Raw genomic sequence first — 22,360 nt, forward strand, 5'->3', positions numbered from 1 at the left:
TCTTCTAACTCGTTACTTGACCTAACCCTCGAGAACATTCTTTTTTCTTTTAAGCGTTAAATTTTTCATAGTCAATGTTTTTTTTACGTTTAGTAAAAGAAAGTTTTTGAACCAAACCCGAGTCGAGTGCTCGATCCTTAGGAGCCGCACTCATGGAGAGGCCTTTAACTTTCACCACATCCAAGTTGAAATTGCGAGCGCAATTTAATACACCAAAAATAAAATTTTATAAATTTAATGAAAGAAATTAATTTTAGATATAACAAAATATAAATTTAGAAGTTTTATTTTGGGATTAATTTATCATGTCTCGCTGCCATCACGAACACAATTGCCTTTAATTTGTCGTCGCCATCAGTGAAGGACGCGCCAGTGATTGTGGCATTTGTGGTGGCAGCAGTGAGGCTTGAGTGTTAGCAGTGATTGTGGCAACGACAAACACGACGACAGTGAAAATGAAAACAAAAAGTCAAAAATACATGTTTGCTAAATTTTGAAAATGAAATCTGAAAATGTTTTCACAAACCATGGTTTCATTAAAATGTTTTCCAACGTTTTTCCTCAAATTTAATTGGGATTATATAATAGAAAGCAATATGAAATATATTAATTCGAATACAATTAAAATGACCAATTTCTATTAATTTTATCCCTTAATTGATATTTTTATTACTAAACAGTTAAAAAAACTAAGCGTAGGTGAAAATGTTTTTTTGAAATAAATAGGTTTTGTCCAAAAATAAATAAATAGGTGAAAAGGTTAGTAGAAAGTTTATTGTTACATTCATATCAAATTTAATGTAATCTTTAAAATATATCAATGTAAGAATCCTAAACTTTAATTGCTTAAGATTAATATTAATATTAATTTACATATTTTGTTAATCCAAAATAATTTGGCATGTCCTATAGAATTCCATAACTGATACCAAGTTTTTTAAGATTCATATTAATTACTACACTATATAAATCAAAAATAAATTGTCATGTCCTATGGAATTCCTTAAATAATTTTTTTATTTGGTTTCTTACTAATATTAAATAAAAAATCATAATAAATTTAGTTGTAGGTCAAAGGATTAGCAGAAAGTTTATTTTTGCATTATATCCAATGTAATTCACTAACTGATATTAACCTCATTATTTGGTGAAGGTGTAAGGGTTAGTCCTCACTAACAAAATTTGGTGAAGGTGAAAGGGTTAGTCAAATATTTATTTTGGCATTCATATCAAATTAACGTTAAACATCTACCTTTAATTTTTAACTATTATTATTAATATTAATTAAAATATTATATAAATAAAAAATAATTTAGCATGTTCTATGGAGTTCTTTTTTTTTTGAAAAATCAAGAGAAATATTATAAATATAGAAAATGCGTTGGGAACAAACCTCCCAAGTAGTTGAACCATGTTCTATGGAGTTATATCAGTAATATTAACTTTTTTATTTAGTGCGTAATTAATATTAACTAAACAATAAATAAAAAATTGCAAGTGAAAGGGTTGTGAATTGATGACGATTAATATCAATATAAATATTAATTAATATATTATATAAATAGAAATTATTTTATCACGTTCAATGAATTTATTTCTTGGAAATTCACTTTTTAAGATTATTAATTAATATAACTGTAAAAGATTACAATACCTTTTGGAATACCATAACTGACATTAACCTTTTATTTTGGCGATTAATTTTTACATTCTTTAATAATATACTAATCAATATATTATAGAAATATAAACTAATTGATCATGTCTTATGGAATTTCATAACTGATATTTCGAAAATGAAAGACTAATAGTTGTAAGGGGAAGGTTTAGTGAATTTTTTTGTTAGCATTGATATGACATCTAATGTTAAAACCCTTTAGTTTCTAATTTTAATATTAATTTTAACTAATATATTGAATAAATATTAAATGATTAATCATGTCAACTTAAATTTAATGTTAATTAAATCCTTAACCTTCGATGGTTAAATATTATTAATAAATTTAATAATATAGTATGTATAAAAAATTATAATATGCCCGAATATATCTCAAGTAGTAAGAGTTATGGTACATGTGGGTTGGGTGAGGGAGATTCAGTGATCAATTCCTGGAATGTGAAATTTATCTTTATTTATCTTTCCGATGTAAAAAAAAAAAAATCCTATGGAATTATGAAACTGGTGTTAACTTTTTTATTTAATCTGTAACTAATATTAACTAAACACTAACGTATATGAGGGTACTTTAAAAAATAAACGTATATGAGAATGTAACTAATATTAACTAAACACTAACGTATATGAGGATACTTTAAAAAATAAATGTATATGAGAATGAATGTATCTGTGTGATATATTACAACATATAGTAATTTATAAATTAGTAATATGATAAATTACATATTAATTATTTCAAAATATACTTTTTTTAAAGTGAATATATATATTATTTCTTATTCAAATTCTAATAAGTTTGTCCCGAAGGATGACTCAAGTGGTAAGATGGGTATGGAAAGGAAAAATCTAGAGATCAATTTCTGGATGGTATAATTTATTATTCCAATGCACCAAAATAAAAAAAATTCTAAAAGCCAGCACCCCATAAAAAGTTTCTTTTCATTTGCAAATAATTATCAATTTTGTATATTCATATAGTGCAAAACAATATTTGAATTTCACCAATAAGGATCAATGCACTCTTTCAATTAACCTGGTACCATCCATTATACAACGCAAAAGTCTTTATTAAGGATCATTACATTTTTCTATTATACAACACTGGTTAAGTTTCAATCAATAGCAATACAAAACATAAAAAGCTCAACAAATTCTCTTTTTTTTTTTTTTCAGGGGGAGGATAGGGAGGTCACACAACAGGTAATCACAATGATACTACACAACAATATTTCAATCCTTTCTTGATGATAATAGTCAAATCCATATCCCACGATGATGCTGCTCTCTCCTTGTACCAAGCTCTGAATTTTTTTGTGGCTGACCTCAGTCCTGTCAAATTAAAATCCCTATGGTTTATAGCATCCAAGATCTACCCATTTTGAAACTCCTCTTTGTCTCTTAATTGAGAGGCTTGGATATTCTCAGAGCCTCAAAGGGATGCACTGGTGTTGTTCCCAATTTAATTAGAACATATTACTAATGAAGTCCTCTGGTTCCTGCATAATGGATGTTCCCTGAGACACCAATTTACAACAGTAAAATAGATTTTTTCATATTTAGTAAAATTATCAAATGATGCTAAGTTTTAGGAAAGATTTTTGCAAGTTTGGACATAGAGAAGAGAAATTTGAGTGGTATACAATCTTCAGAACTTATGGCCATGCTTTATAATGTACGTACAATTTTGATTAGTCGTCAATTTTGGCATAGAGACTTATAGCAGAATGTGTAGAGTTTCAAGTTTGCCAGGAGTAACTAATGAAATAATTCTTCAAGGAAAGTGTAGAGTTTGAACTTTGAAGTTTGCACACAAATAGAAAAGGATCAGGAAAAGTCATAAATAAAGCAAAATAAAAGAAGAGTTTATACCGCTGTTGAAGACGCTGACTGTGATGGACGCCTCTCAATAAACACTCTATTCCCTTTCCTTCTCTTTCAATCTTCCACCTCTAGTCCAAAATCAAAAGATAAATGCACATTAAAATAGAAGTGGAATCCATAATAAGAAGTTAAGTTAAATAAAAGAAACCTTGTATCAAAAGATTGAATAAAAGAAGCAGACATATATCACATTTTTCAGCCTAGTTTATCTGAAGAACTAATAACAAATCATGTTATACAAATTTCATAGTTGATCTACCAACAAACTTTCACAAAAACAACTTTTTTAATCAAACTCTTCCTTTGTTGAGCAATAAAAATATGGCAAACATCTACCAACACTTGAATTCCTTTATCCTGAGCACTGAGTTTTTCAGCAGCCACATCAACATTTTGCTGCTTAATTCAACCAAACGAAAAAAAAAACTTTCCAGTTCATTAGCCATTCATCAACAGAATCTATGCCCTCATCTAGCCGCTTCCATAGTATAGATGAGTAGCGTGTTGCCTCAAGTTAGCAATACCTCGATGCACCTCCGATCCACTGCTGTTCCCTCCTTCCCCAATCTTTCTGTAAAACATTTGTTTTCTTACCCTTGCCATGAAATGTGGAACAATCAGTAGAGAAAATGATTAAAAGCAGTGGCAAGTTAATGTTTACCTTAGAAGCATTCATTTGCTTTACTTTCATGACAGTAGCCACCGTCGGTTCAAACTCACCTTTTCAACTGGAATAAGAAGGGAATATAATAATAAAGATATTGAGAACTTCACACCTTTGCAATATAGAAAATTCTCTCTGCCATATTTTCTAAAACATTTGGATTAAATAATCCAATGGAAAAAATTGATACTTACATTAACCACATCATAAACTCTATGTAGAACACCGGTCTACAATTAACAGAAGTCTTCAAAGAAACAACATGCAACAGGGTAATATGATGAGCCAATTAAGAACTGCACCATCTTCTAACCCAGCTCATAGCCTGCACTCTTTTCTATGTTTTCATCCGGATATGGAGGCTGCTTGAAGTAGCTGATAAAAAGAAGTTCAAGAAATGTCAAATTAAATAAAAGCTACGCAAGCAAAGATATTGAGTTGAAGAGAATTAGTAGCAGCTCAAAAAAACTGAGTACGCATACACTGATGCGGAAGCTTTTCTTATACAAATTAAAGAGTCCCTTATGTGATTATCAATTGAACCCATAATAAGAACAATTGAGTGATCTCAAAGGGAAAAACAATTAGGTTGCAGTTAACCCAAGATTAGTTGGAGATTTACTCTTATCATAAAGAATTGAATATATAGGACAATAGTGCCAAACTTTCTGTTACATCAGGTTTTAGATTCTTTTGATCATGCATGATTGAGAAGCATTTTGGTAATACAGATATATAGACTTACACTAATGGATAGTGCATGAGAATACAAAATTGGATATTAAACATCAATTTTAAAACTAACACATGGATTAGAATGAAGAGTGGAAACTGGGAACAGTTTTGGATAGTTAAGGAATGAAGGTCCAAGCAATTTGATGTATTTGGGCAGTTTCACTTGTCTTATTAGAGGTGCCAGAGAGCCCCACACCCATCTGAACAATGGGAAAATAAAACATACTCTTCTTTGAACCCAAAACTTGGATTGCAAAGGCTCAAATCCAGCTCATAGTGCAACAAAAAGTACCTGAAAGTTAAAAACTTTCTAGAATATCACAGATATTGGAAGGAGTGAAATTGTTGGTAAAAAATCAATAGTGGTATGTGAGCAGCAGAGATAGAAGAAACTGCACAAAAGAACCTCCTCCTGATCTTTCTTTTGCTGGTTTAGATCCTTTAAAAAGAAGTTATGATGAATAGATTGAATAATGAGGAATAAGAGGGGAAAGATAGATGTTAAACCATAATTAAATTTATAAAAAGATGAAGCAGCAGAGGGGGATGAGTAAGAAATTAGGGATTATTTAGCTAAGGGAGTCCAACATGTGTGTAACCAAATGAAAGACTCATAATCTACAAAATGATGGAAAAAACACTCCTTTTTATGGGAAAGCAAACAGAAAAATGGTGAAAGTTCTTACCTTGGGAACAGAAGAGAATGTGATCGGTGAGCTTCAAAGGAAGACAGAATGGTACCCTGCGGAATTGGTTTAATTTGCCCAAAAAAAGTAGAATAAATAAAATGAAATGAGTTTGGGATGAAGAACATGTCAAATCCATATCCATAACCACATGAACAAAGGTTTGCACGAATGAGTTGCACGGAAGGAAACAATGGAGAAAAGGCCAAAGCAATACAAAACAATGGGATATTTTTAAAAAACTCACCGAAAACTGAAGTTCCAAATGGACGAAACAGTTTCCTCAGTTCGCCATCGACGATGGCACAGGTTGTGTCCTCTAGATCTTCTGTCCCAACCACTTAAAGAGAGGGCCTTGCGATGTAATGGGGAGAGGAATCTCTGGCCTCAACATCGCAAACAAAGAAACAGAAGAGGGAGAGAGGCGAAGAGAGTGAAGATGGAGAGTGGAGACATTCCAACTTCCAAGTGAATGGAAAAGACGGACAGCTGAGAAACAAAACGGAAGCGAATGGAAAACAAAACGGAAGGCTGAGGGAACAGAAAAGAGCAAAAGAAACGTAAGAAAAGGGAAATTGTGATTGAGGAATAAACGGCTAGGATCGAATCTTTAGGAAATAATGTGTACTTTTACTAAAATGTCCATGCTAAAAATTATATTGTTGTGCATTAAGGTGTTGAATGACTGGTTTGCCCCCAATGCTGCACAAACTCTCACTTTATAGAGTTTATAGATGTAAAGGAGACTTGAGTTTTTTGCTCTCCTTTACATTAAATGCATTAAATAGTAAAATATTTCTTTTATATTAATATCTTTAATAATAAAATTAAATAAATTTGTTAAGTCATAATCTATTCAACTACATACTAAATTGTAAAAGCCACTTTGAACCTTTGTATGAAATACATTAAATTAAAATATTAAAAATGAATCTATATATATATATATGTAAAGGAGACTTGAGTTTTTTGCTCTCCTTTACATTAAATGCATTAAATAGTAAAATATTTCTTTTATATTAATATCTTTAATAATAAAATTAAATAAATTTTTTAAGTCATAATCTATTCAACTACATACTAAATTGTAAAAGCCACTTTGAACCTTTGTATGAAATACATTAAATTAAAATATTAAAAATGAATAAAATTGTTTAAGTCATTAGCTATTCAACTACGTATCTATATCTATATATATATGTAAAGCTCACTTGAGCTATAAATATTAAATGCATTAAACAATGAAGTTAAACAAATTAAATTTCTATTCAACTTTCAATATAATGTAACTTTTGAAACATTTCAATTTTTATAATTTTTGTCTTTACACATGCCAATATGATGTAACCTTTGATTAAGTTATGTAATAATATTTTTATTAAATACATTAAATATAAATATTGAAAACTGAAAGAAATTAACTAGAGAATTTAGCTACCTATACTAAATAATAAAATTATAAACTAAATTTTGAATTTTTTTTTACATTACTCATTTATTATTTCTTTATTTCAGAAAAAAATTCATCAACTATAAAAATACTACATTAAATCATATGAAAATATTATATATTAAATAGTAAAAATATAATATACATTAGATAATAAAAAACCCATGTTTGTATTAATTGTATTAACTATTAATTATAAATTGCAGTTACTTATAAAAAAATGATTTATTCAATATTAATTAAAAAATGTTAGAATATTAATTATCAATCATAGATTGAAGGAAAGAAAATTAAAATAGAACTAAGTAATATTTTTTATACAAAAAATACTGAGAGTTAAAATTAATTATAATAAAATAATATTTATTAAAAATAATTTAGAAAAATTAGTCTTTAAATAAAAAGTCACTCTATGAGTATTTACCATTAACTATAATATGTGTGTATTCGTTGAAAAAAAATTTCAAATATAGTTTTTGATCTATTATATATTAGTAGAAATGACTTAAGAAAGAATAACAGAGTAAAATAACTATAACCAGAGTTGAATAAATTTAAATTTAATAAATAATTCTTTACACTGATAAAATCATTTCATATTGTAATTTTAAAAGTTAAAATTACTTTATTGTGGATATAAAGTGTAAAAAAATATGTCATTATAAATTATTTATGATATTAAAAACTTATTATTTGATTTAATATATTTCAAATTCACATAATGATTTCTATATTTTTAAATGAATAAAATATTAAGACTACTTCAGTGCTAATTATTTAATATCAATTACTAGAGAGAAATGCATGTGTGTTTAATAATAGTGTTGTTTCTCTTGAACATATATGAGACTATTGCTTGGTTTGGTTGTTTTGGTGAGTCAAGGGGAAGTGGAATGATTGTTCATATGATTTGGAACAGTTTGCTAGAGGCTTTGAGCGTATTAAATGGCCACGAAAACAAAAGATGCCACGAACAGTATATTGGGAGCCGCCGTCAGAAACTGTTTTGAAGTTTAATGTAGATGAGGCGTGGAAAGGGAACCCAGTGGTGAGTGGTATTGGCGGGATTTTGAGGGATCAAGGAGGGGATTTGTTAGGTTCCTTTGCAAAAGGAACTGGAATGTTGTGGACTTTTGACGAAGGTTCAAGCAGTGTTACATGTTTTGTTATTTTTCCAGCAATTTAAATTTTCAAATATGGTAGTTGAGAGTGATTCCTCCTCAGTGGTTGGGTGAGTACGTCTATGGTAGATAGGAGGTCATTGGGCTTATAAAAAAAAAGATAGGAGGTCATGGAAATTGGAACATGTATTTAATCATATAGATCATCTGATGTCTATAATTCAGTGTGTTGGTGTGGTGCATGTATTGAGTCAGGAAAACACTATGACAAACTTTTTGGCAAATCAAGGGTGTGGTAGGGAACAACAGATATGGGTCTGTTGTGATCCAATGTAATTATCTAAATGAGAAGGTTTTTCTCATTTTTATTGCGTTTCAATAAGGTTTTCTTTTTTAAAAAATGTCAATTATCAAATTTGAGTAATATTAATTATTTAGATTTAGAGAACTCTAATTCTACTTAATGAAATGTCTCACCTCCATTATTATTTAAATTATTATATTTTATAATTAAACATATTTATATATTTATTAAAACTATAATAATCATATATAATTTTTAAAATATTATAAATAAACCCGTGCAACGCACGGGTATAATTTCTAGTATATATGTAAAGGAGACTTGAGTTTTTTGCTCTCCTTTACATTAAATGCATTAAATAGTAAAACATTTCTTTTATATTAATATCTTTAATAATAAAATTAAATAAAATTTTTAAGTCATAATCTATTCAACTACATACTAAATTGTAAAAGCCACTTTGAACCTTTGTATGAAATACATTAAATTAAAATATTAAAAATGAATAAAATTGTTTAAGTCATTAGCTATTCAACTACGTACTAAATGTAAAACTCACTTGAAAGTTTGTTACAAATACATCAAGAAATAAAAAAAATCATTTTGTATTATATACTTTAAAATAAAACCAGATCAACAAAATTTACAACGCAATAAGTTAATCAACTACCAACTGATTTTTGTGTTTGTTGTATAAGGTAGAACAGGACATAACACTTTAGTTCTTTAAAAAAGTGTGAAACAAAAAAGAATGAAACAAACACTAATAAAAAAAATCACACTGATGTTTATGGACAAAAAAAGTACATTGATAAAAGTACTCATAATTTACATGTGGACAATTTTAATTAGTTAATAAAAAATAATTTATATAAAGAAATATCTTAATATATAAAACATTAATTGATTTAAAAAAATATGTATGGATGCTTGATTTCCCTTAAGCAATGTCTCAGGTTCGAGTTTTGTGAATAAAAAAACTTCGCTGAAAGAGTTAACTCCACGATATTGTGAAAATTCTCAGCTCAAGCAGGATTGCATAAAGAAGGATTCCTCTGGAGGAGGATACACGTAAGCCCAAAAAAGAGTTCAAAAATATTTGTTTGTGGTAAGAAGTTTAATATGAGTTAATATAATGATTTAAAAATATTTGTTTACTTAAAAAAAACTAAAAAAAAATATATTAGTCATAATATTTTTATTTTTTAATTTAATTAATGTAAAAAAATTCACTAAATACATTAAGAAGTAAAAGCGTCCTACATTTGTATTAAAAATACATGAACCAATAGGAAAGATTTTAACCATTTTTTGATAATCTGATTTAATTTTCTGGGTTTTGAAGAAGAGTGATGAAGATGTGGAAAGAAGAGATAAAGAGAATATTTTTCGGGGTTTTAAAATTTTTTTCCCATAAATTAAACCTATAAGTTTTTGGACGGAATTGGATGGAAGACCAAAGTTGCTAACGGAGAACAATGTTGGGGTAATAAAGTGCAATTAAAATTTGTTAGGGATCAAAATCTTAAGAAATGTAAAAGTGGGGACCAAATATGCAATTAGACCTAATAAAATAAAAAACCGAAAAAACTCTATTGTGAAAATCTTTCAACTATCTACATTAATTAATAACATTTATAAACTTAAAAATTGACTTAAATTTTGCTTTAGTAAAAAATATCAAGAATTAAACTTGACTTAGAATAAAATAATATCATCAAAAAATAATTTAGATAAAACATGTTAAATTTAAAAATGACACTATGAGGCATTTACTATTAACTATAATGTATGTGTGTCTTATTTGAAAAAACAATCTCCATATAATTTTTTGATTTTGTTATATATTAGTAAAGACGATTTTGAGGAAGCTTAATAGAGAAAAAAAAAATTATCACAAAAGTTGAATAAATTTAAGTTATATCTTATTATAGTTGTAAAAGATAAAATTACTTTATTGTTCTCCATTTTGACAAGTGTAAACCAGTTTGAGAAATTGTGGTTGACCCTCCTAAAATATGACTTTCTCAGTAAAAGGTATAAAAATATGTTCATACAAGTTATTTGATGGTATTAAAAACTTATTGCTGAATTTTTTTTGTTACAAATTGACTAGATTATTTTTCAAATTATTAAATAAAAATATCATTATATTTTTAAAACTATTCAATTTTAATTAATAAATATTAATTATTTAATTAGAGTAATATTAATTATTTATACAAATAGAACTCTAATACTATTTACTGAAATGTTTTTTTTTAATTATTGAAATGTCTAAACACAATTATTATTTTTGTATTAATTTAAGCGATGATCATTTTATACAATCTTAAAAATATTGTAAATAAACCCGTACAACGTGTTATATCTATTGTATAAAAATATTGTAAGTAAACCCATGCAACGCACAGGTATTACATCTAGTGTTAATTTGTTTAGGGTGCTTTTTGTAAATTGAAGTTTAGTTTTGTCTTTGAACCTCTTTGTATAAAAGAATTGAATATTTTGTCTTAAAGAAGTTTAAAATTTATTATGACATGGGGTTGATACATTAAGGGACTAGATTATTTATGTTTTGGGGGGTTCTATCTGGTGCTATACATTTTTCTCTTCGAACAAAGAATTTTAAATTGTTTAATATTTTTATTTGATATAAGGCAATAATTTAGTGGTTAATGCTTTTTTATATACATTTGGTGATTGTTAGTGGACAATGTTTATTTGCTTTCCCGATCTATTTTGTCGAGAGTCCAACGACCCTGTGCATTGCACCACTACATTAGATTGATTGACAGCTCATGAGTTAAATAGAGTGAACTCTATGTTGTTTCAATTTTAAGAAAAATATATTAAAACACATATTTTGTTTCAAATAGATAAAATAAATAAATAAATTGTTCTATGTTACTATTGCAAAAAATAAATAACAGACCAAGATATATAAATATAAATAATATTTTTAAATCTAATCATAAATGGATAAATTTATATGAGTAATAGAACCTGAAACAATGTCATTTACATGGAATTTGGGTGAAGCTTGCAAGTGGATTGTAAAGGGGTATAAGTTATAAAATTGAAGTGCATTCAATAAATTTATAGTATATAAAATACAAAATTTTCAAGTTCCATTCTATATTACTCCCTCTGTCCCCTATTATAAGTCACTTTTGACTACTTATCTTAGATTAAGAAAAATAGTTAAAAGCAATAAATTTGTAAGACAAAAACATAGTCTTTCCAATGTCACCCTTAGAATTTCTCTCTCCAAATTAAAACTTTTCAAATATAACTACCTCTTTCATCTTAAATATGAGGTTAGTATTTGAAACAAATATTAAATGTTGCATTGGTATCACAAAGTGACTTATAATTAGGGACAAAAAAAACTCAAAAAATGTGACTTATAAATGGGGACGGATGGAGTAATAATTATAATAATTGATGTCATAGTATATGACACTCATTTTTTTTATTGTAGTGGTACGATGAAATACATAATATAAATGAGATATGCGAAAATGTTGGAAATTTTTTAAATTATAAGAATAATATATGAAACTTGATTAAAAATAATTTAAGAATATTTAAGGAAGAAATGTCAGAGATGTAGATATGAGATATGAATCATACCAAAGTATATGTTCAAGTTGAAATAAATACAAACGTTATATTTTAAAAGAAAAATTTCCTTTAATTTTAATTTCAAGTATCCAATATTAAAGTTTTAAATTAAAACAAATAAAAATTTTAATTTAATTTTAATTCATATTTTATTGATTTAAAATTCAATTAGATTGAAATAAATGATTTAAATATCATTTACTCATAAAGCTAATGTAATTTATTGTCATTAAAATCACAACAATTAGAAATTTAATTAAATTTAATTAAATACCATTTAATCTATTTATATTTTGATTGTGTAATTGAATGAATAATTAAGGTTGATATAATAATTCTTGAGTTTAAATATCCCTTTAAAATGTCTAATCATCACAAAAAATAAAGAATTAAATTCATGAGGCAAAAAACTTTTCACTTTCATAACTCCATATAACATGTGTAATATTTACATATATTTAATATCTAAAATGACATTCATAACATTTAGTAATCATAGACCAAATAAAAAAAAAACAGATTTTTATGAGTGTAAACTAAAAAAAAAAGATCTCATAAAAAATAAACAATGTCATTTTAAAATAAAAAAAAGGTTCTTAGAATGATGCTTTATTTTGCATGACAAAGACTTCTTATGTAACGTAGAGGTGAGTGCATTTAAAACAAAGACTATATAAAACACCATTGTTCCACATAGTTAGCTCAAGTGATAAGAGTTATGAGACATAAAAGTTGGGTAAAATGAAGGATGAAGGTTTCAGGGTTCGAATCATGAGGAGTGACTAATTTACTAACATTACTAACAACTAACATTTATCTATCAAAAAATAAAAACACCACTGTTCACAATAAAAATGATAATGCAATAGTTTTCTTACACTACTTCTTATATTGTTGTAGATTTAAAACTTACTAAGGAGCAAATAAAAATTTTCGCATTTGCAAATATAATCACTTTATTCAAAGCAACAGCAGTTCATTAGTCGGCTTTCCCCAAATGACTTAAATTGATAGGACCTCAATAACAACTTCTCAAAATAAGCTTATTATGGATGAATTATATTATGATAGACAAGATCTAACAACATAGTATGTACATCTTCTGTCTAACATGACACCGGAATAAAAAAGTGTTTATGAGACGATCATGTCAACAATTAATTAAGATAAATGGGTGTTGTTTTTTTCTATGGTTATGGAGGAACGGAGAAAACTTTCATTTGGAGAGCATAAACAACAGCTATAAGATCAAAGGACGAAAAACTCAACATTCGCAAGCATTATTTTGAAGTTGTAGACTAAACACTCAAAGATACTAAAATATTTGCTAATAAGTTCAGTTTCAACCAACATTTTGGAGGAGAAGTTGTTGTTGTGGACTGCCAATAACAACAGGAAGTTTCAACTTCATGAAAATATTGTATCATAATTATAAAAAAAATAATTCGAAACAAAAAGTCAAAACTAGCTGAAATAAATGATGAAACAAAAGCATCAAAATCGACCTTCACTACATCTAGAAAAGGTCGAGCCCAGGCCGGAGGAAGCTCCCTAGAGGTTGGGCGCATATGGGTATTTGTTGTCACCAAAGATGGACGCGATACAGCAGCACGTCACAATGAAAAACCTCGACGAAGCGACAGGCTGGTGACGGAACATGTATTTCAATCCTCTTGAATGAACATGGTGTGTCGTCTTGAAGGTAAAAAACAAATAACATAAAATCCTGCATATAGGTAATACAACCCACTATATTGCCAAGGTAACGCGCAAACAACAAGGGTTGTAAAACAAGACAAGTTAAAAGAACATGGTGTGTCGTCTTAGGGGAGACAAGACACCAAAGACACGCTAAATCCATCACAACGCCACGACAAAAAAAAAATAATACATTTATAAAAAACCTTAAAAAATTCTTATACAAAATAATATATTAATACAAAAATATCTTGAAAATAACGCAAAAATAATAAAAACACAAAATAAATAAAAGTGAATATCCCCCGTGCATCGCACGGGTCAAAAATACTAGTGAAAGATAAAATTAAAGTCAAATATAATTATTTAATTTAGGGGATGTGATAGAATAAGGTGGTGGTATATTTATGTTATAATGATGGTCCATTGATAGAATGAAATATAATAATATATTTTTATAAGAAATTAAGCAGTTAAATATATAGATAAGAAATTATTATTAAATATAGGAGAAAATAAAGAAATTGAATGTTATCCCCCCAGCAAAGTCTTTACCCTGGTGCAAAGAGCTTCTATGCCGCTCGGGACATGATATCATACCTACCAGAGGTGTTTTGGCTAGACGAGGGGTTTATATCAGAGGAAGTTTATGTTCATCAACCCCCAGGTTTTGAAGATGAGAAGAAGCCAGACCATGTGTTCAAATTGAAGAAGTCACTCTATGGTCTGAAGCAAGCTCTCAGAGCATGGTATGAGAGACTCAGCTCATTCCTTCTGGAAAATAAGTTTGTAAGGGGTAAAGTATATACAACTCTCTTTTGCAAAAACTTACAAAGATGATATCTTAATTGTGCAAATCTATGTTGATGATATAATATTTGGCTCTGCTAATCAATCTCTATGCAAAGAATTTTCTAAGATGATGCAGGCTGAATTTGAGATGAGCATGATGGGAGAATTAAAGTACTTTCTGGGAATACAAGTAGATCAAACACCAGAAGGAACATATATCCATCAGAGCAAGTACACTAAGGAACTTCTGAAGAAGTTCAATATGCTGGAATCTACAGTGGCCAAGACTCCAATGCATCCTACGTGCATTTTGGAGAAAGAAGATGCAAGTGGTAAAGTTTGTCAGAAGCTCTATCGTGGCATGATAGGATCCCTTCTATACTTAACTGCATCTAGGCCTGATATATTATTTAGTGTTCATTTATGTGCTCGTTTCCAATCAGATCCAAGGGAAACCCACTTAACTGCTGTTAAGAGGATCCTAAGGTATCTGAAAGGCACCACTAACCTTGGCTTGATGTATAAGAAAACATCAGAGTATAAGCTTTCAGGTTATTGTGATGCTGACTATGCTGGAGATAGAACAGAGAGAAAAAGTACTTCTGGAAATTGTCAATTTCTAGGAAGTAATCTAGTCTCATGGGCAAGCAAGAGGCAATCAACCATTGCACTATCCACTGCAGAGGCAGAATATATCTCAGCAGCAATATGCAGCACTCAGATGCTCTGGATGAAACATCAGCTGGAGGATTATCAGATCCTTGAGAGCAATATCCCAATCTATTGTGATAACACTGCTGCAATCTCACTGAGTAATACAAAAAAAGTAATTGAATGCTGACTTTGCATCGCGTATTAATTTCGTATCTGAACTAATTATTTGATTACTATTAAATGCATTATTTGTTAGATTGTAGATGCAGTCATATAATTATATATGCATAAAATGTTATTTAATATTATAATAAACTTGTTACTATGATACACTTTTTTTCGCATTTTAAGAAAAATATGAGTCGTGCATCGCACGGGAACCTACATAGTTAACAACAAACATACTCAATAGTCAATACAGTACTAACGCTAAAAATAAGTCAAATGAAAAATTAATGTACATGAAACAAACACTAAGATCAGCTAAAGATAAATAAGTGTGGATCTAAACCTTAGCATCAATTAGAACAATGTGGAGAGGATAACCCTAGTCCTGATTTTCAAGTAATTTTTTCCAAGGCAGAGACTCTTGGTGGGATTCACATGTACACCCATGTCTCCGATCAAAATCACGACAAATGAATCAAAGCAAAAGAGATGAGAAAATGGAAGCAAGGGTACTAGGCTGAAAACACAATATGAACATCTCAGCACAATATGATTCGATTTATAGCCACGAATTTAGAATTCTCCAGATCAAATCAGAGAAGCTGTAAAGGAATTAAGGGAGGAGATAGGGTATAGGAACACAACTTGTAAAATAGAAAACACAATTATAGATGTCAACAGTACCATGGTTTGTTGATAGGGAGAAGTGAATATAGATAATAGATGAGCTCCATAGCATAGTAGCATCCAACAAATACAACCAATCCAACGGAAGGAAGTACAGGATGAAGTGGAACAGTTGTCGATGAAGTGACAGTGGCATAGTCGGTGAATAGATTAGGGATCATAGGAGCAGAACGATGGGCAGTTACGTGAAGTGGTGGGATGACGATGGCCGGAATTCACGGAAGACAAAGTATGCCCAAATATCTGACAGCCCAAATATCTGCTAACCCTAGTTTAACATTAAATTGACACCAAACCAATACAGCCCAAATACAAAGTAGGCCCAAATATATGGGAAGTGCAAAAAAAAAACAGTGCAGTAGGACCTAATAGGATTCGATCCTAAGACCACACGCCGCAGCGATTGTCAAAACCTCAATCACCGAAAAAGAAAAGAAAAAAAAGATCATCATCAGATTCAGCAGGCAACTGATGGCATCTATAATGCGATCACGGGAGGAGATTGAGCCGGTAGAGGAAAATTTAGCAAAGAAGAAGAAGATTGAGGCAGTTGAGGGAAATTTAGGGGAAAAGAAAGCTCTGTTGATTGGATTGAAACACCCACAGATGAATGATATTGATGATGTGAAAGGGAAGATATTGAGGATGAAGAAATTCCTCATGGATCTGCGAGGGTTTTCAGATAACAACATCACTCTCTTGATTGAAGATGGAGACCCAGACAAATCACAACCCACTGACTACAACATACGACTGGAGACATGCTATTTGGTTGAGCATGCTAAACCAGGTGACATCCTTTTCATCCACCTCATCGCCCATGGCTGCTCTGATGGCAATATCACTACTTCTGATAAAGTACTCCTCCCAGGTATGGTATCGGTATCCAAACAAACCCTAATTTGTTTGCTGGCTGGCATTGGTATATACTATATAGTAATTCTTTGTTTTATGTGCTTGCTTGCAAACAGATAATCATTTCAGGACAATTATATACACTGCCGGCTCTTTAGATTGTACCCTGACAATTGTCTCCGATTGCCTAATTCAACCTGAAAATTCTGTGTGTTGTACTCCGGCAATACCAGTGGTTAGTCAACAAGACTATACAAGATTTTACACAAGACACCCAAATGCTAAATTTGTCTGTGTGAAATATCCGTGTTTTTGCGCCACCGGTTTGTCTCCCGTTGATATCGAAACACCTTGCATAACTCCAACTCTCAAGACCCACTCAGAGGAGACCAGCTTTCCAAGTTCAAGATTAATTCTCTTGAATGCTTTCCAATATGACCAGAAGAAGCCCAAAGAGGACAGGGGACCCTTCTTCTATATGCCAGAATTATTCTTAGCTTCTTCCACAACCACTACTACTCCTCCTAACCCACACAAATTATATGGGGTTTTTACCACTATCATTCTTGATATAATTGAAGAGACTCAGGGACGAGTTACAAGTGTAGACCTTGCACGAAAGGCTATGGATAAACTTAGGATGCAAGGTATTCATCAAAACCCTGGACTGCATTCCAATGAGCACCACCATGCTTATGCCTCCTTTTTGTTCGCTGATTAGGTAGCACACTGGTATATATATTATTTGAATGATGTCAGTGTACTATGTCAAGCGACATATGGCTTTTGGTCAGATGATCGGTTCTTGTTTAGTTATTTCAGGTTTCGTGTGTTCTTATTTAAATTTGCTATTTTTTTCTACTGCTTTGGGATGTAAGAATTATGCACGTTCAGTTCTATTAAATGCCTGATACAAAGTCTGAATCCAGTTATTCTCAGGTTCAAAATATTATTATTTTGCTATGGTTGTAGTCTGATGATTGCCTTTGGTCTGAATCATATGTTGTTTTGTACCCGTTTGAATGTAAACCAAAGAGCACTTATTGGAGCTTTTTTAGTGCATTTTTTTGTCGATAAGCTCCAATAAGCTTTGAAAGGCCCCTGCCAAAGGGCACAAAGCTAAAGCTTTGTGACATACAGGACAGTTCTACATTTTGTTTAAGCATTTAATTGAAATTTAAACCTGAAGTGCTTTCCTTTTAAATTGGTCATGCATCTTAGCTGTCTTTAACACTCCCAAATCACTTACGCTTAGCTTTCCAATAAGGCTAATAACACTGAGACTTTTGGTTACTCTTTTCCTTTCGAAACGTATCTTATATTCAGCGCTCTGTTCCTTCGGGATTCACCATTTCACAATCTCTGTGATTCACCTTCCACTAGGTGAATTAAGTTTATACTCCATTCATTCCTTTTTATAAGACCACTTTTAGACAATAAGACCACTTTTAGACAATTGTATCTATGAAGAAAATATGTAATGAATCTAATTAATTTGTTGATTTTAAAAAATTATTTACAATCTTCCATATTTACCTTTTATAATTGTATTAATTGTTTCCCACTATATGTGACTTGCTTGGGTAACATGGGAGAGAACTAGTGGTGGGTGGTAATCAAAATTTGGGAATTTCCTAAGTGTCGGAATGTCCTCGGGGCTCTCTTATGACTTCGAGAAAGGTCTTCAAACTGGTGTACTTTGAGATCCCTTAATGCTCGGCCTTCCCTTCTATTCAAAACTTCTCTTCAAGCCCTCTAACTTCAAAGTCTTTGTTGACGCTTGCTCTGACCTTAAGTAATGGGAATACCCTTAATTCAAAATTCCAGCATCAACACGTTGTGAATGAAGAATCATTTAAGGTCGGTCCCCCTCTTGTGGGATGGTCAATAGACCGCCCCGGAGACGAAGCACAGAGTTAGCAAGCCATGAAAGACACACTTAACCTCCATACTTCAGGCACAATATCTTGTGAACTTGTGGACTAGGCAGACACTTCCTTAGAAATATGCCACATCCAGTACATGCTTGTGAAGAGCAACTCCCCTTGAAATGGTATAAGTCAATGGAGAGCAGAATCCACCGGGAGGGCTCAAGGGCGAGCTATCAATATTCAGGTCATGAGACGCCCTTCAATGGGAATTGGCGAAGGCATTCCCCCTCATGCCTTTGGAAGGGTGGCCTTTTGACTCAAGGTTCAATCCTGTTAGAGCGAGTTTGACTTAGATAGAAGCTTGTAAGGGCTCTTGAGCCAATTGTTTGAGGCACAAAAGTCCAGCTAGGGTTAAGATTTAAAGTTTTTTTTCCTTTCCACTATAAAAGGGGAGAGCCTACATTGTAAAAGGTGTGTACACATTATATACACTAATGCGGCTAGGTTATTAGGGGTCCTACTTCTGCAAGGGTTCCAGTCTAGTTTCCTCTCTTGCTAATTTTAAATTGTGAACATTGGCGACGTCCGTGGGAATTCTGGTAACACATTCCCAGATCTCGTGGTTTCTTTGAGTATTGATGATACTAAAACGTTATGGTAGACATAGAGGTGAAGGCCTCGGGCGAGGGCCACCCCACAGGAAAGACCTGGTTGTGGACCAGGTCGGATAGGGGGCATGGTCCGGTTTATAGACGTGTTGGAGGAGTTCCACATCGGGTGGATCAGGGCGGCGGAGGATCGCAAGGCTCGAATTTGGGCGGAGGAGGTCCTCAGGGTCTGGATCTAGGCGAAGGACAAAGGCTTGAAAGCTAAAGCTTCATATTCTTCTAAGCATAGGCATGAGAAAGAAGGCCATTTGTTCAAGCTTCTTATCTGCTGCTAACGCAGCCTTGAGAAACCTCCCCAGAAAAACATAAGGAGTTGGAGCATTAAGACGGAAGTTCATTTTCCTAATAATTAGCTTCTCCATTCCAAGTATTTGATCTCTAGTATAGGACTCGTCCAGATGCTAATTAAATCTTTGACCCTCGGATGCCAAGTATTTGATCTCTAGTATAGGACTCGTCCAGTTGATTTTATTCATTATCTCTATTAGGTTATTGGTAAGTTATCATGCTCCTTAACTTCACCACTTTCCTGGAGAAACTTAGATCTTTCTAGTGGGTGGATTGTTTCCTTGGAATGAACTCTGAAAAATCTGCTATCATGTTGCCCTCTCCGACACATTGAAGATGTCTTTGATTTGCATTATCAGAAACTTTTACCGTGTCAGCTTCACAACAAGAACTAAAAATACAAACACAGTTTTTACTACTGCATGTTGCATGTTGCTGACTAGCAAGTATCCAGTTACCCTCCAACTTAATTTCTGCAAAAATAATCATTTAGTTCATTGGTGAAATAAGTGCGTTTAGGTAAACAACTTAGTTAAAAGATAATAACAATGAGAAACTTATTCAAATAAACTCAAAACAACTTATAGATAGGTATAAGCGCTTGTTCAAATGTTAATGTGAGTAGCAGCTTATGAAATTAAATCAATAGAGCTTATAAGTAGGATATAACCTGTTTTCATTATCACACTCAAACATTTACAAGTTCTCATACAATAAGTTTAATCAAGTTGTTTCAAACCTAGGCTAAATCATTTTCCAACATTTAGGGAATATTTGAAGTACTGGTCTATAAGAATGACATTCCTTTCCCTAAGACAGTAATATGAACATTTGTCTGCATCATGTAATGTTATTGATGTGTGTTAACCACTACATGTCATTTCCCAGATTATATTTGAAAAATTGAATTGAATGTGCATAAACCAAAATCCATTTTTGCTAATTTCTTAGTACAAAACATGCCACTTGTATAAGTACACGACATTGTTGGTTATTCTCTTATGATGTATTCACTGATATATGCCATACAATATAACTAGGATTTTCTGAATAACTGCCATATGTGAGATACCCCAGGAAATCAAGCAACACAAAATAAAAACAGACCTTGTAGAATATATATCTAATATTCTGATGTATAAATTTCACAAATAGGAAAAAAGAAGACTTTTCAATATGTCTGATCTGATCACCCATCAAACACTTGTAAGCTGAAGATGATGTCTTGGATGGTGAATCTGTGGAAGCTTTAAACTTTTCAATGCAACCCCACCTGACCTCCTTTTCCAAAAACTATTTCCTTCATCTGACTTTCTCACTCCCTTGATCACAGGGAGAGGAGGATCCATGTTTTCAATGCTTATGGGAATAACATTCTCATTACTAATCCAACCACGCCTCTGGTTTCTGTTCCTGGACATATCTGCACCACTTACTGTTGTCACCTGCAGGGATTTAAATTGCGGTCCGGAACGCGAAGAGTGTGGGAGTCTCGCACCGGCATCACGACAGCAATTGCGGCCATATCCATTAGTATTTGTCTGCAATTCCACAACGCAGCTGGAAGCACAACCACTACCACGACCGCAATTTAAAACCTTGGTCACTCGTTGCGTCCTTCCACAACTGGAGGGAGGAGCAGTTGTGGTGGTGGTTAAGTTTTTGGCAGAGAAGAGCTTTTTGAGCTTAGAATACTTGACAATAGGGGAGATAGAGATGGAGGTGGTGTTGCTTTTGGTGGTGGTGAGGCTGAGTCTATGTTGTTGTGAGGTTGGAAGTTGTGCTATTTTGTTGTCCCTCTTCACCTGACCCATGCAACCAATTCTTGGGGAAAGAGGGTTAATGGAGAAGGAACCTGGATGATGGTCTCTTCTCTGTGGAAGACTCACTTTTTATGGATGTCCTTGAACATAGCATTGGCAGGAATGTGCTTCTGTTATGGATATGCAGGTTCTGATGGTACAAGTCATGATGGTGATGATTTTCACTGCCCATGTTTCTTTGGGAGTTAGAGAAGATCAAAAGGAAAGTTAAGAGATAAGAAATTTGTATGATGGGAATGGATTTGCAAGTGTTTTGGGTGTTTTCACTTCTCAGAATGGTGTGAGTTTGAGCTTGTCAATTATACAAGTGCAAACCAACAAGTTCTTCCTTCAAATGGTACATATTTGATTTTCCTTAAGTAAGGTCTTAAATTCGAGTAATGTGAATAGAAAAAAAAAAAATCGCGGGAGAATTAACGTACCATGATTTGAATGTTTTCGGCTCTAACAGAATTAACTCATGTGGAGAATACCAACTGCATTAGACAAAAAAATAATAATGGAAGTGCAAGTGTGCTTTTGTGACCCTTGGTCCTGTAGGTAAAGAAACAACAATTAAGGAGATGACAAAATGGAGTAGAAGAAATCATTGCAGAAGAAGGAGCCTCATCGAAGACTAATACACACATCAAACAAGAGGAACAGGACCACTTTGATGTTTGAATTGGTTTCTATCTGTAGTTTAATACAAGTCAGATTTTGTACCTCTG

The 22,360-nt window shown here is 31.6% G+C and overlaps 2 protein-coding genes and 1 long non-coding RNA gene across 8 annotated transcripts; 1 reads left to right on the top strand and 2 right to left on the bottom strand.

Annotated features, from left to right (window-relative positions):
* Window positions 1–2,685: 2,685 nt before the first annotated feature.
* On the bottom strand, window positions 2,686–6,151 carry LOC130734293 (uncharacterized). Of its 6 annotated transcripts, none has more exons than XR_009017876.1 (5): window positions 4,706–5,880; window positions 4,418–4,598; window positions 4,221–4,287; window positions 3,548–3,627; window positions 2,686–3,192 (listed from the first exon to the last, which is right to left on the bottom strand). It is a non-coding gene; the product is annotated as an uncharacterized LOC130734293 (long non-coding RNA). The 6 variants fall into 6 exon arrangements; XR_009017878.1 differs by lacking the exons at window positions 2,686–3,192; window positions 3,548–3,627 and adding an exon at window positions 5,892–6,140 and having other exon boundaries at window positions 3,634–4,287; window positions 4,706–5,250; window positions 5,645–5,700; XR_009017875.1 differs by lacking the exons at window positions 2,686–3,192; window positions 3,548–3,627 and adding an exon at window positions 5,892–6,151 and having other exon boundaries at window positions 3,634–4,287; window positions 4,706–5,700.
* Window positions 6,152–16,523: 10,372 nt separating this feature from the next.
* Window positions 16,524–17,963, top strand: LOC130734294 (uncharacterized). The gene is made up of 2 exons (XM_057586643.1): window positions 16,524–17,016; window positions 17,117–17,963. The coding sequence occupies exons 1-2, from the start codon at window positions 16,617–16,619 to the stop codon at window positions 17,719–17,721; spliced, it is 1,005 nt and encodes a 334-aa protein (XP_057442626.1). The 5' UTR covers window positions 16,524–16,616; the 3' UTR covers window positions 17,722–17,963.
* A 3,060-nt stretch (window positions 17,964–21,023) lies between these two features.
* LOC130731241 (uncharacterized) lies at window positions 21,024–21,704 on the bottom strand. Its single transcript, XM_057583472.1, has one exon. It carries the CDS (start codon window positions 21,639–21,641, stop codon window positions 21,024–21,026), a length of 618 nt encoding a protein of 205 aa, XP_057439455.1. The 5' UTR covers window positions 21,642–21,704.
* Between the last annotated feature and the right edge of the window lie 656 nt (window positions 21,705–22,360).

Source organism: Lotus japonicus, chromosome 1 (assembly GCF_012489685.1).
Source record: "Lotus japonicus ecotype B-129 chromosome 1, LjGifu_v1.2".
Taxonomy (NCBI): Eukaryota; Viridiplantae; Streptophyta; class Magnoliopsida; order Fabales; family Fabaceae; genus Lotus; species Lotus japonicus.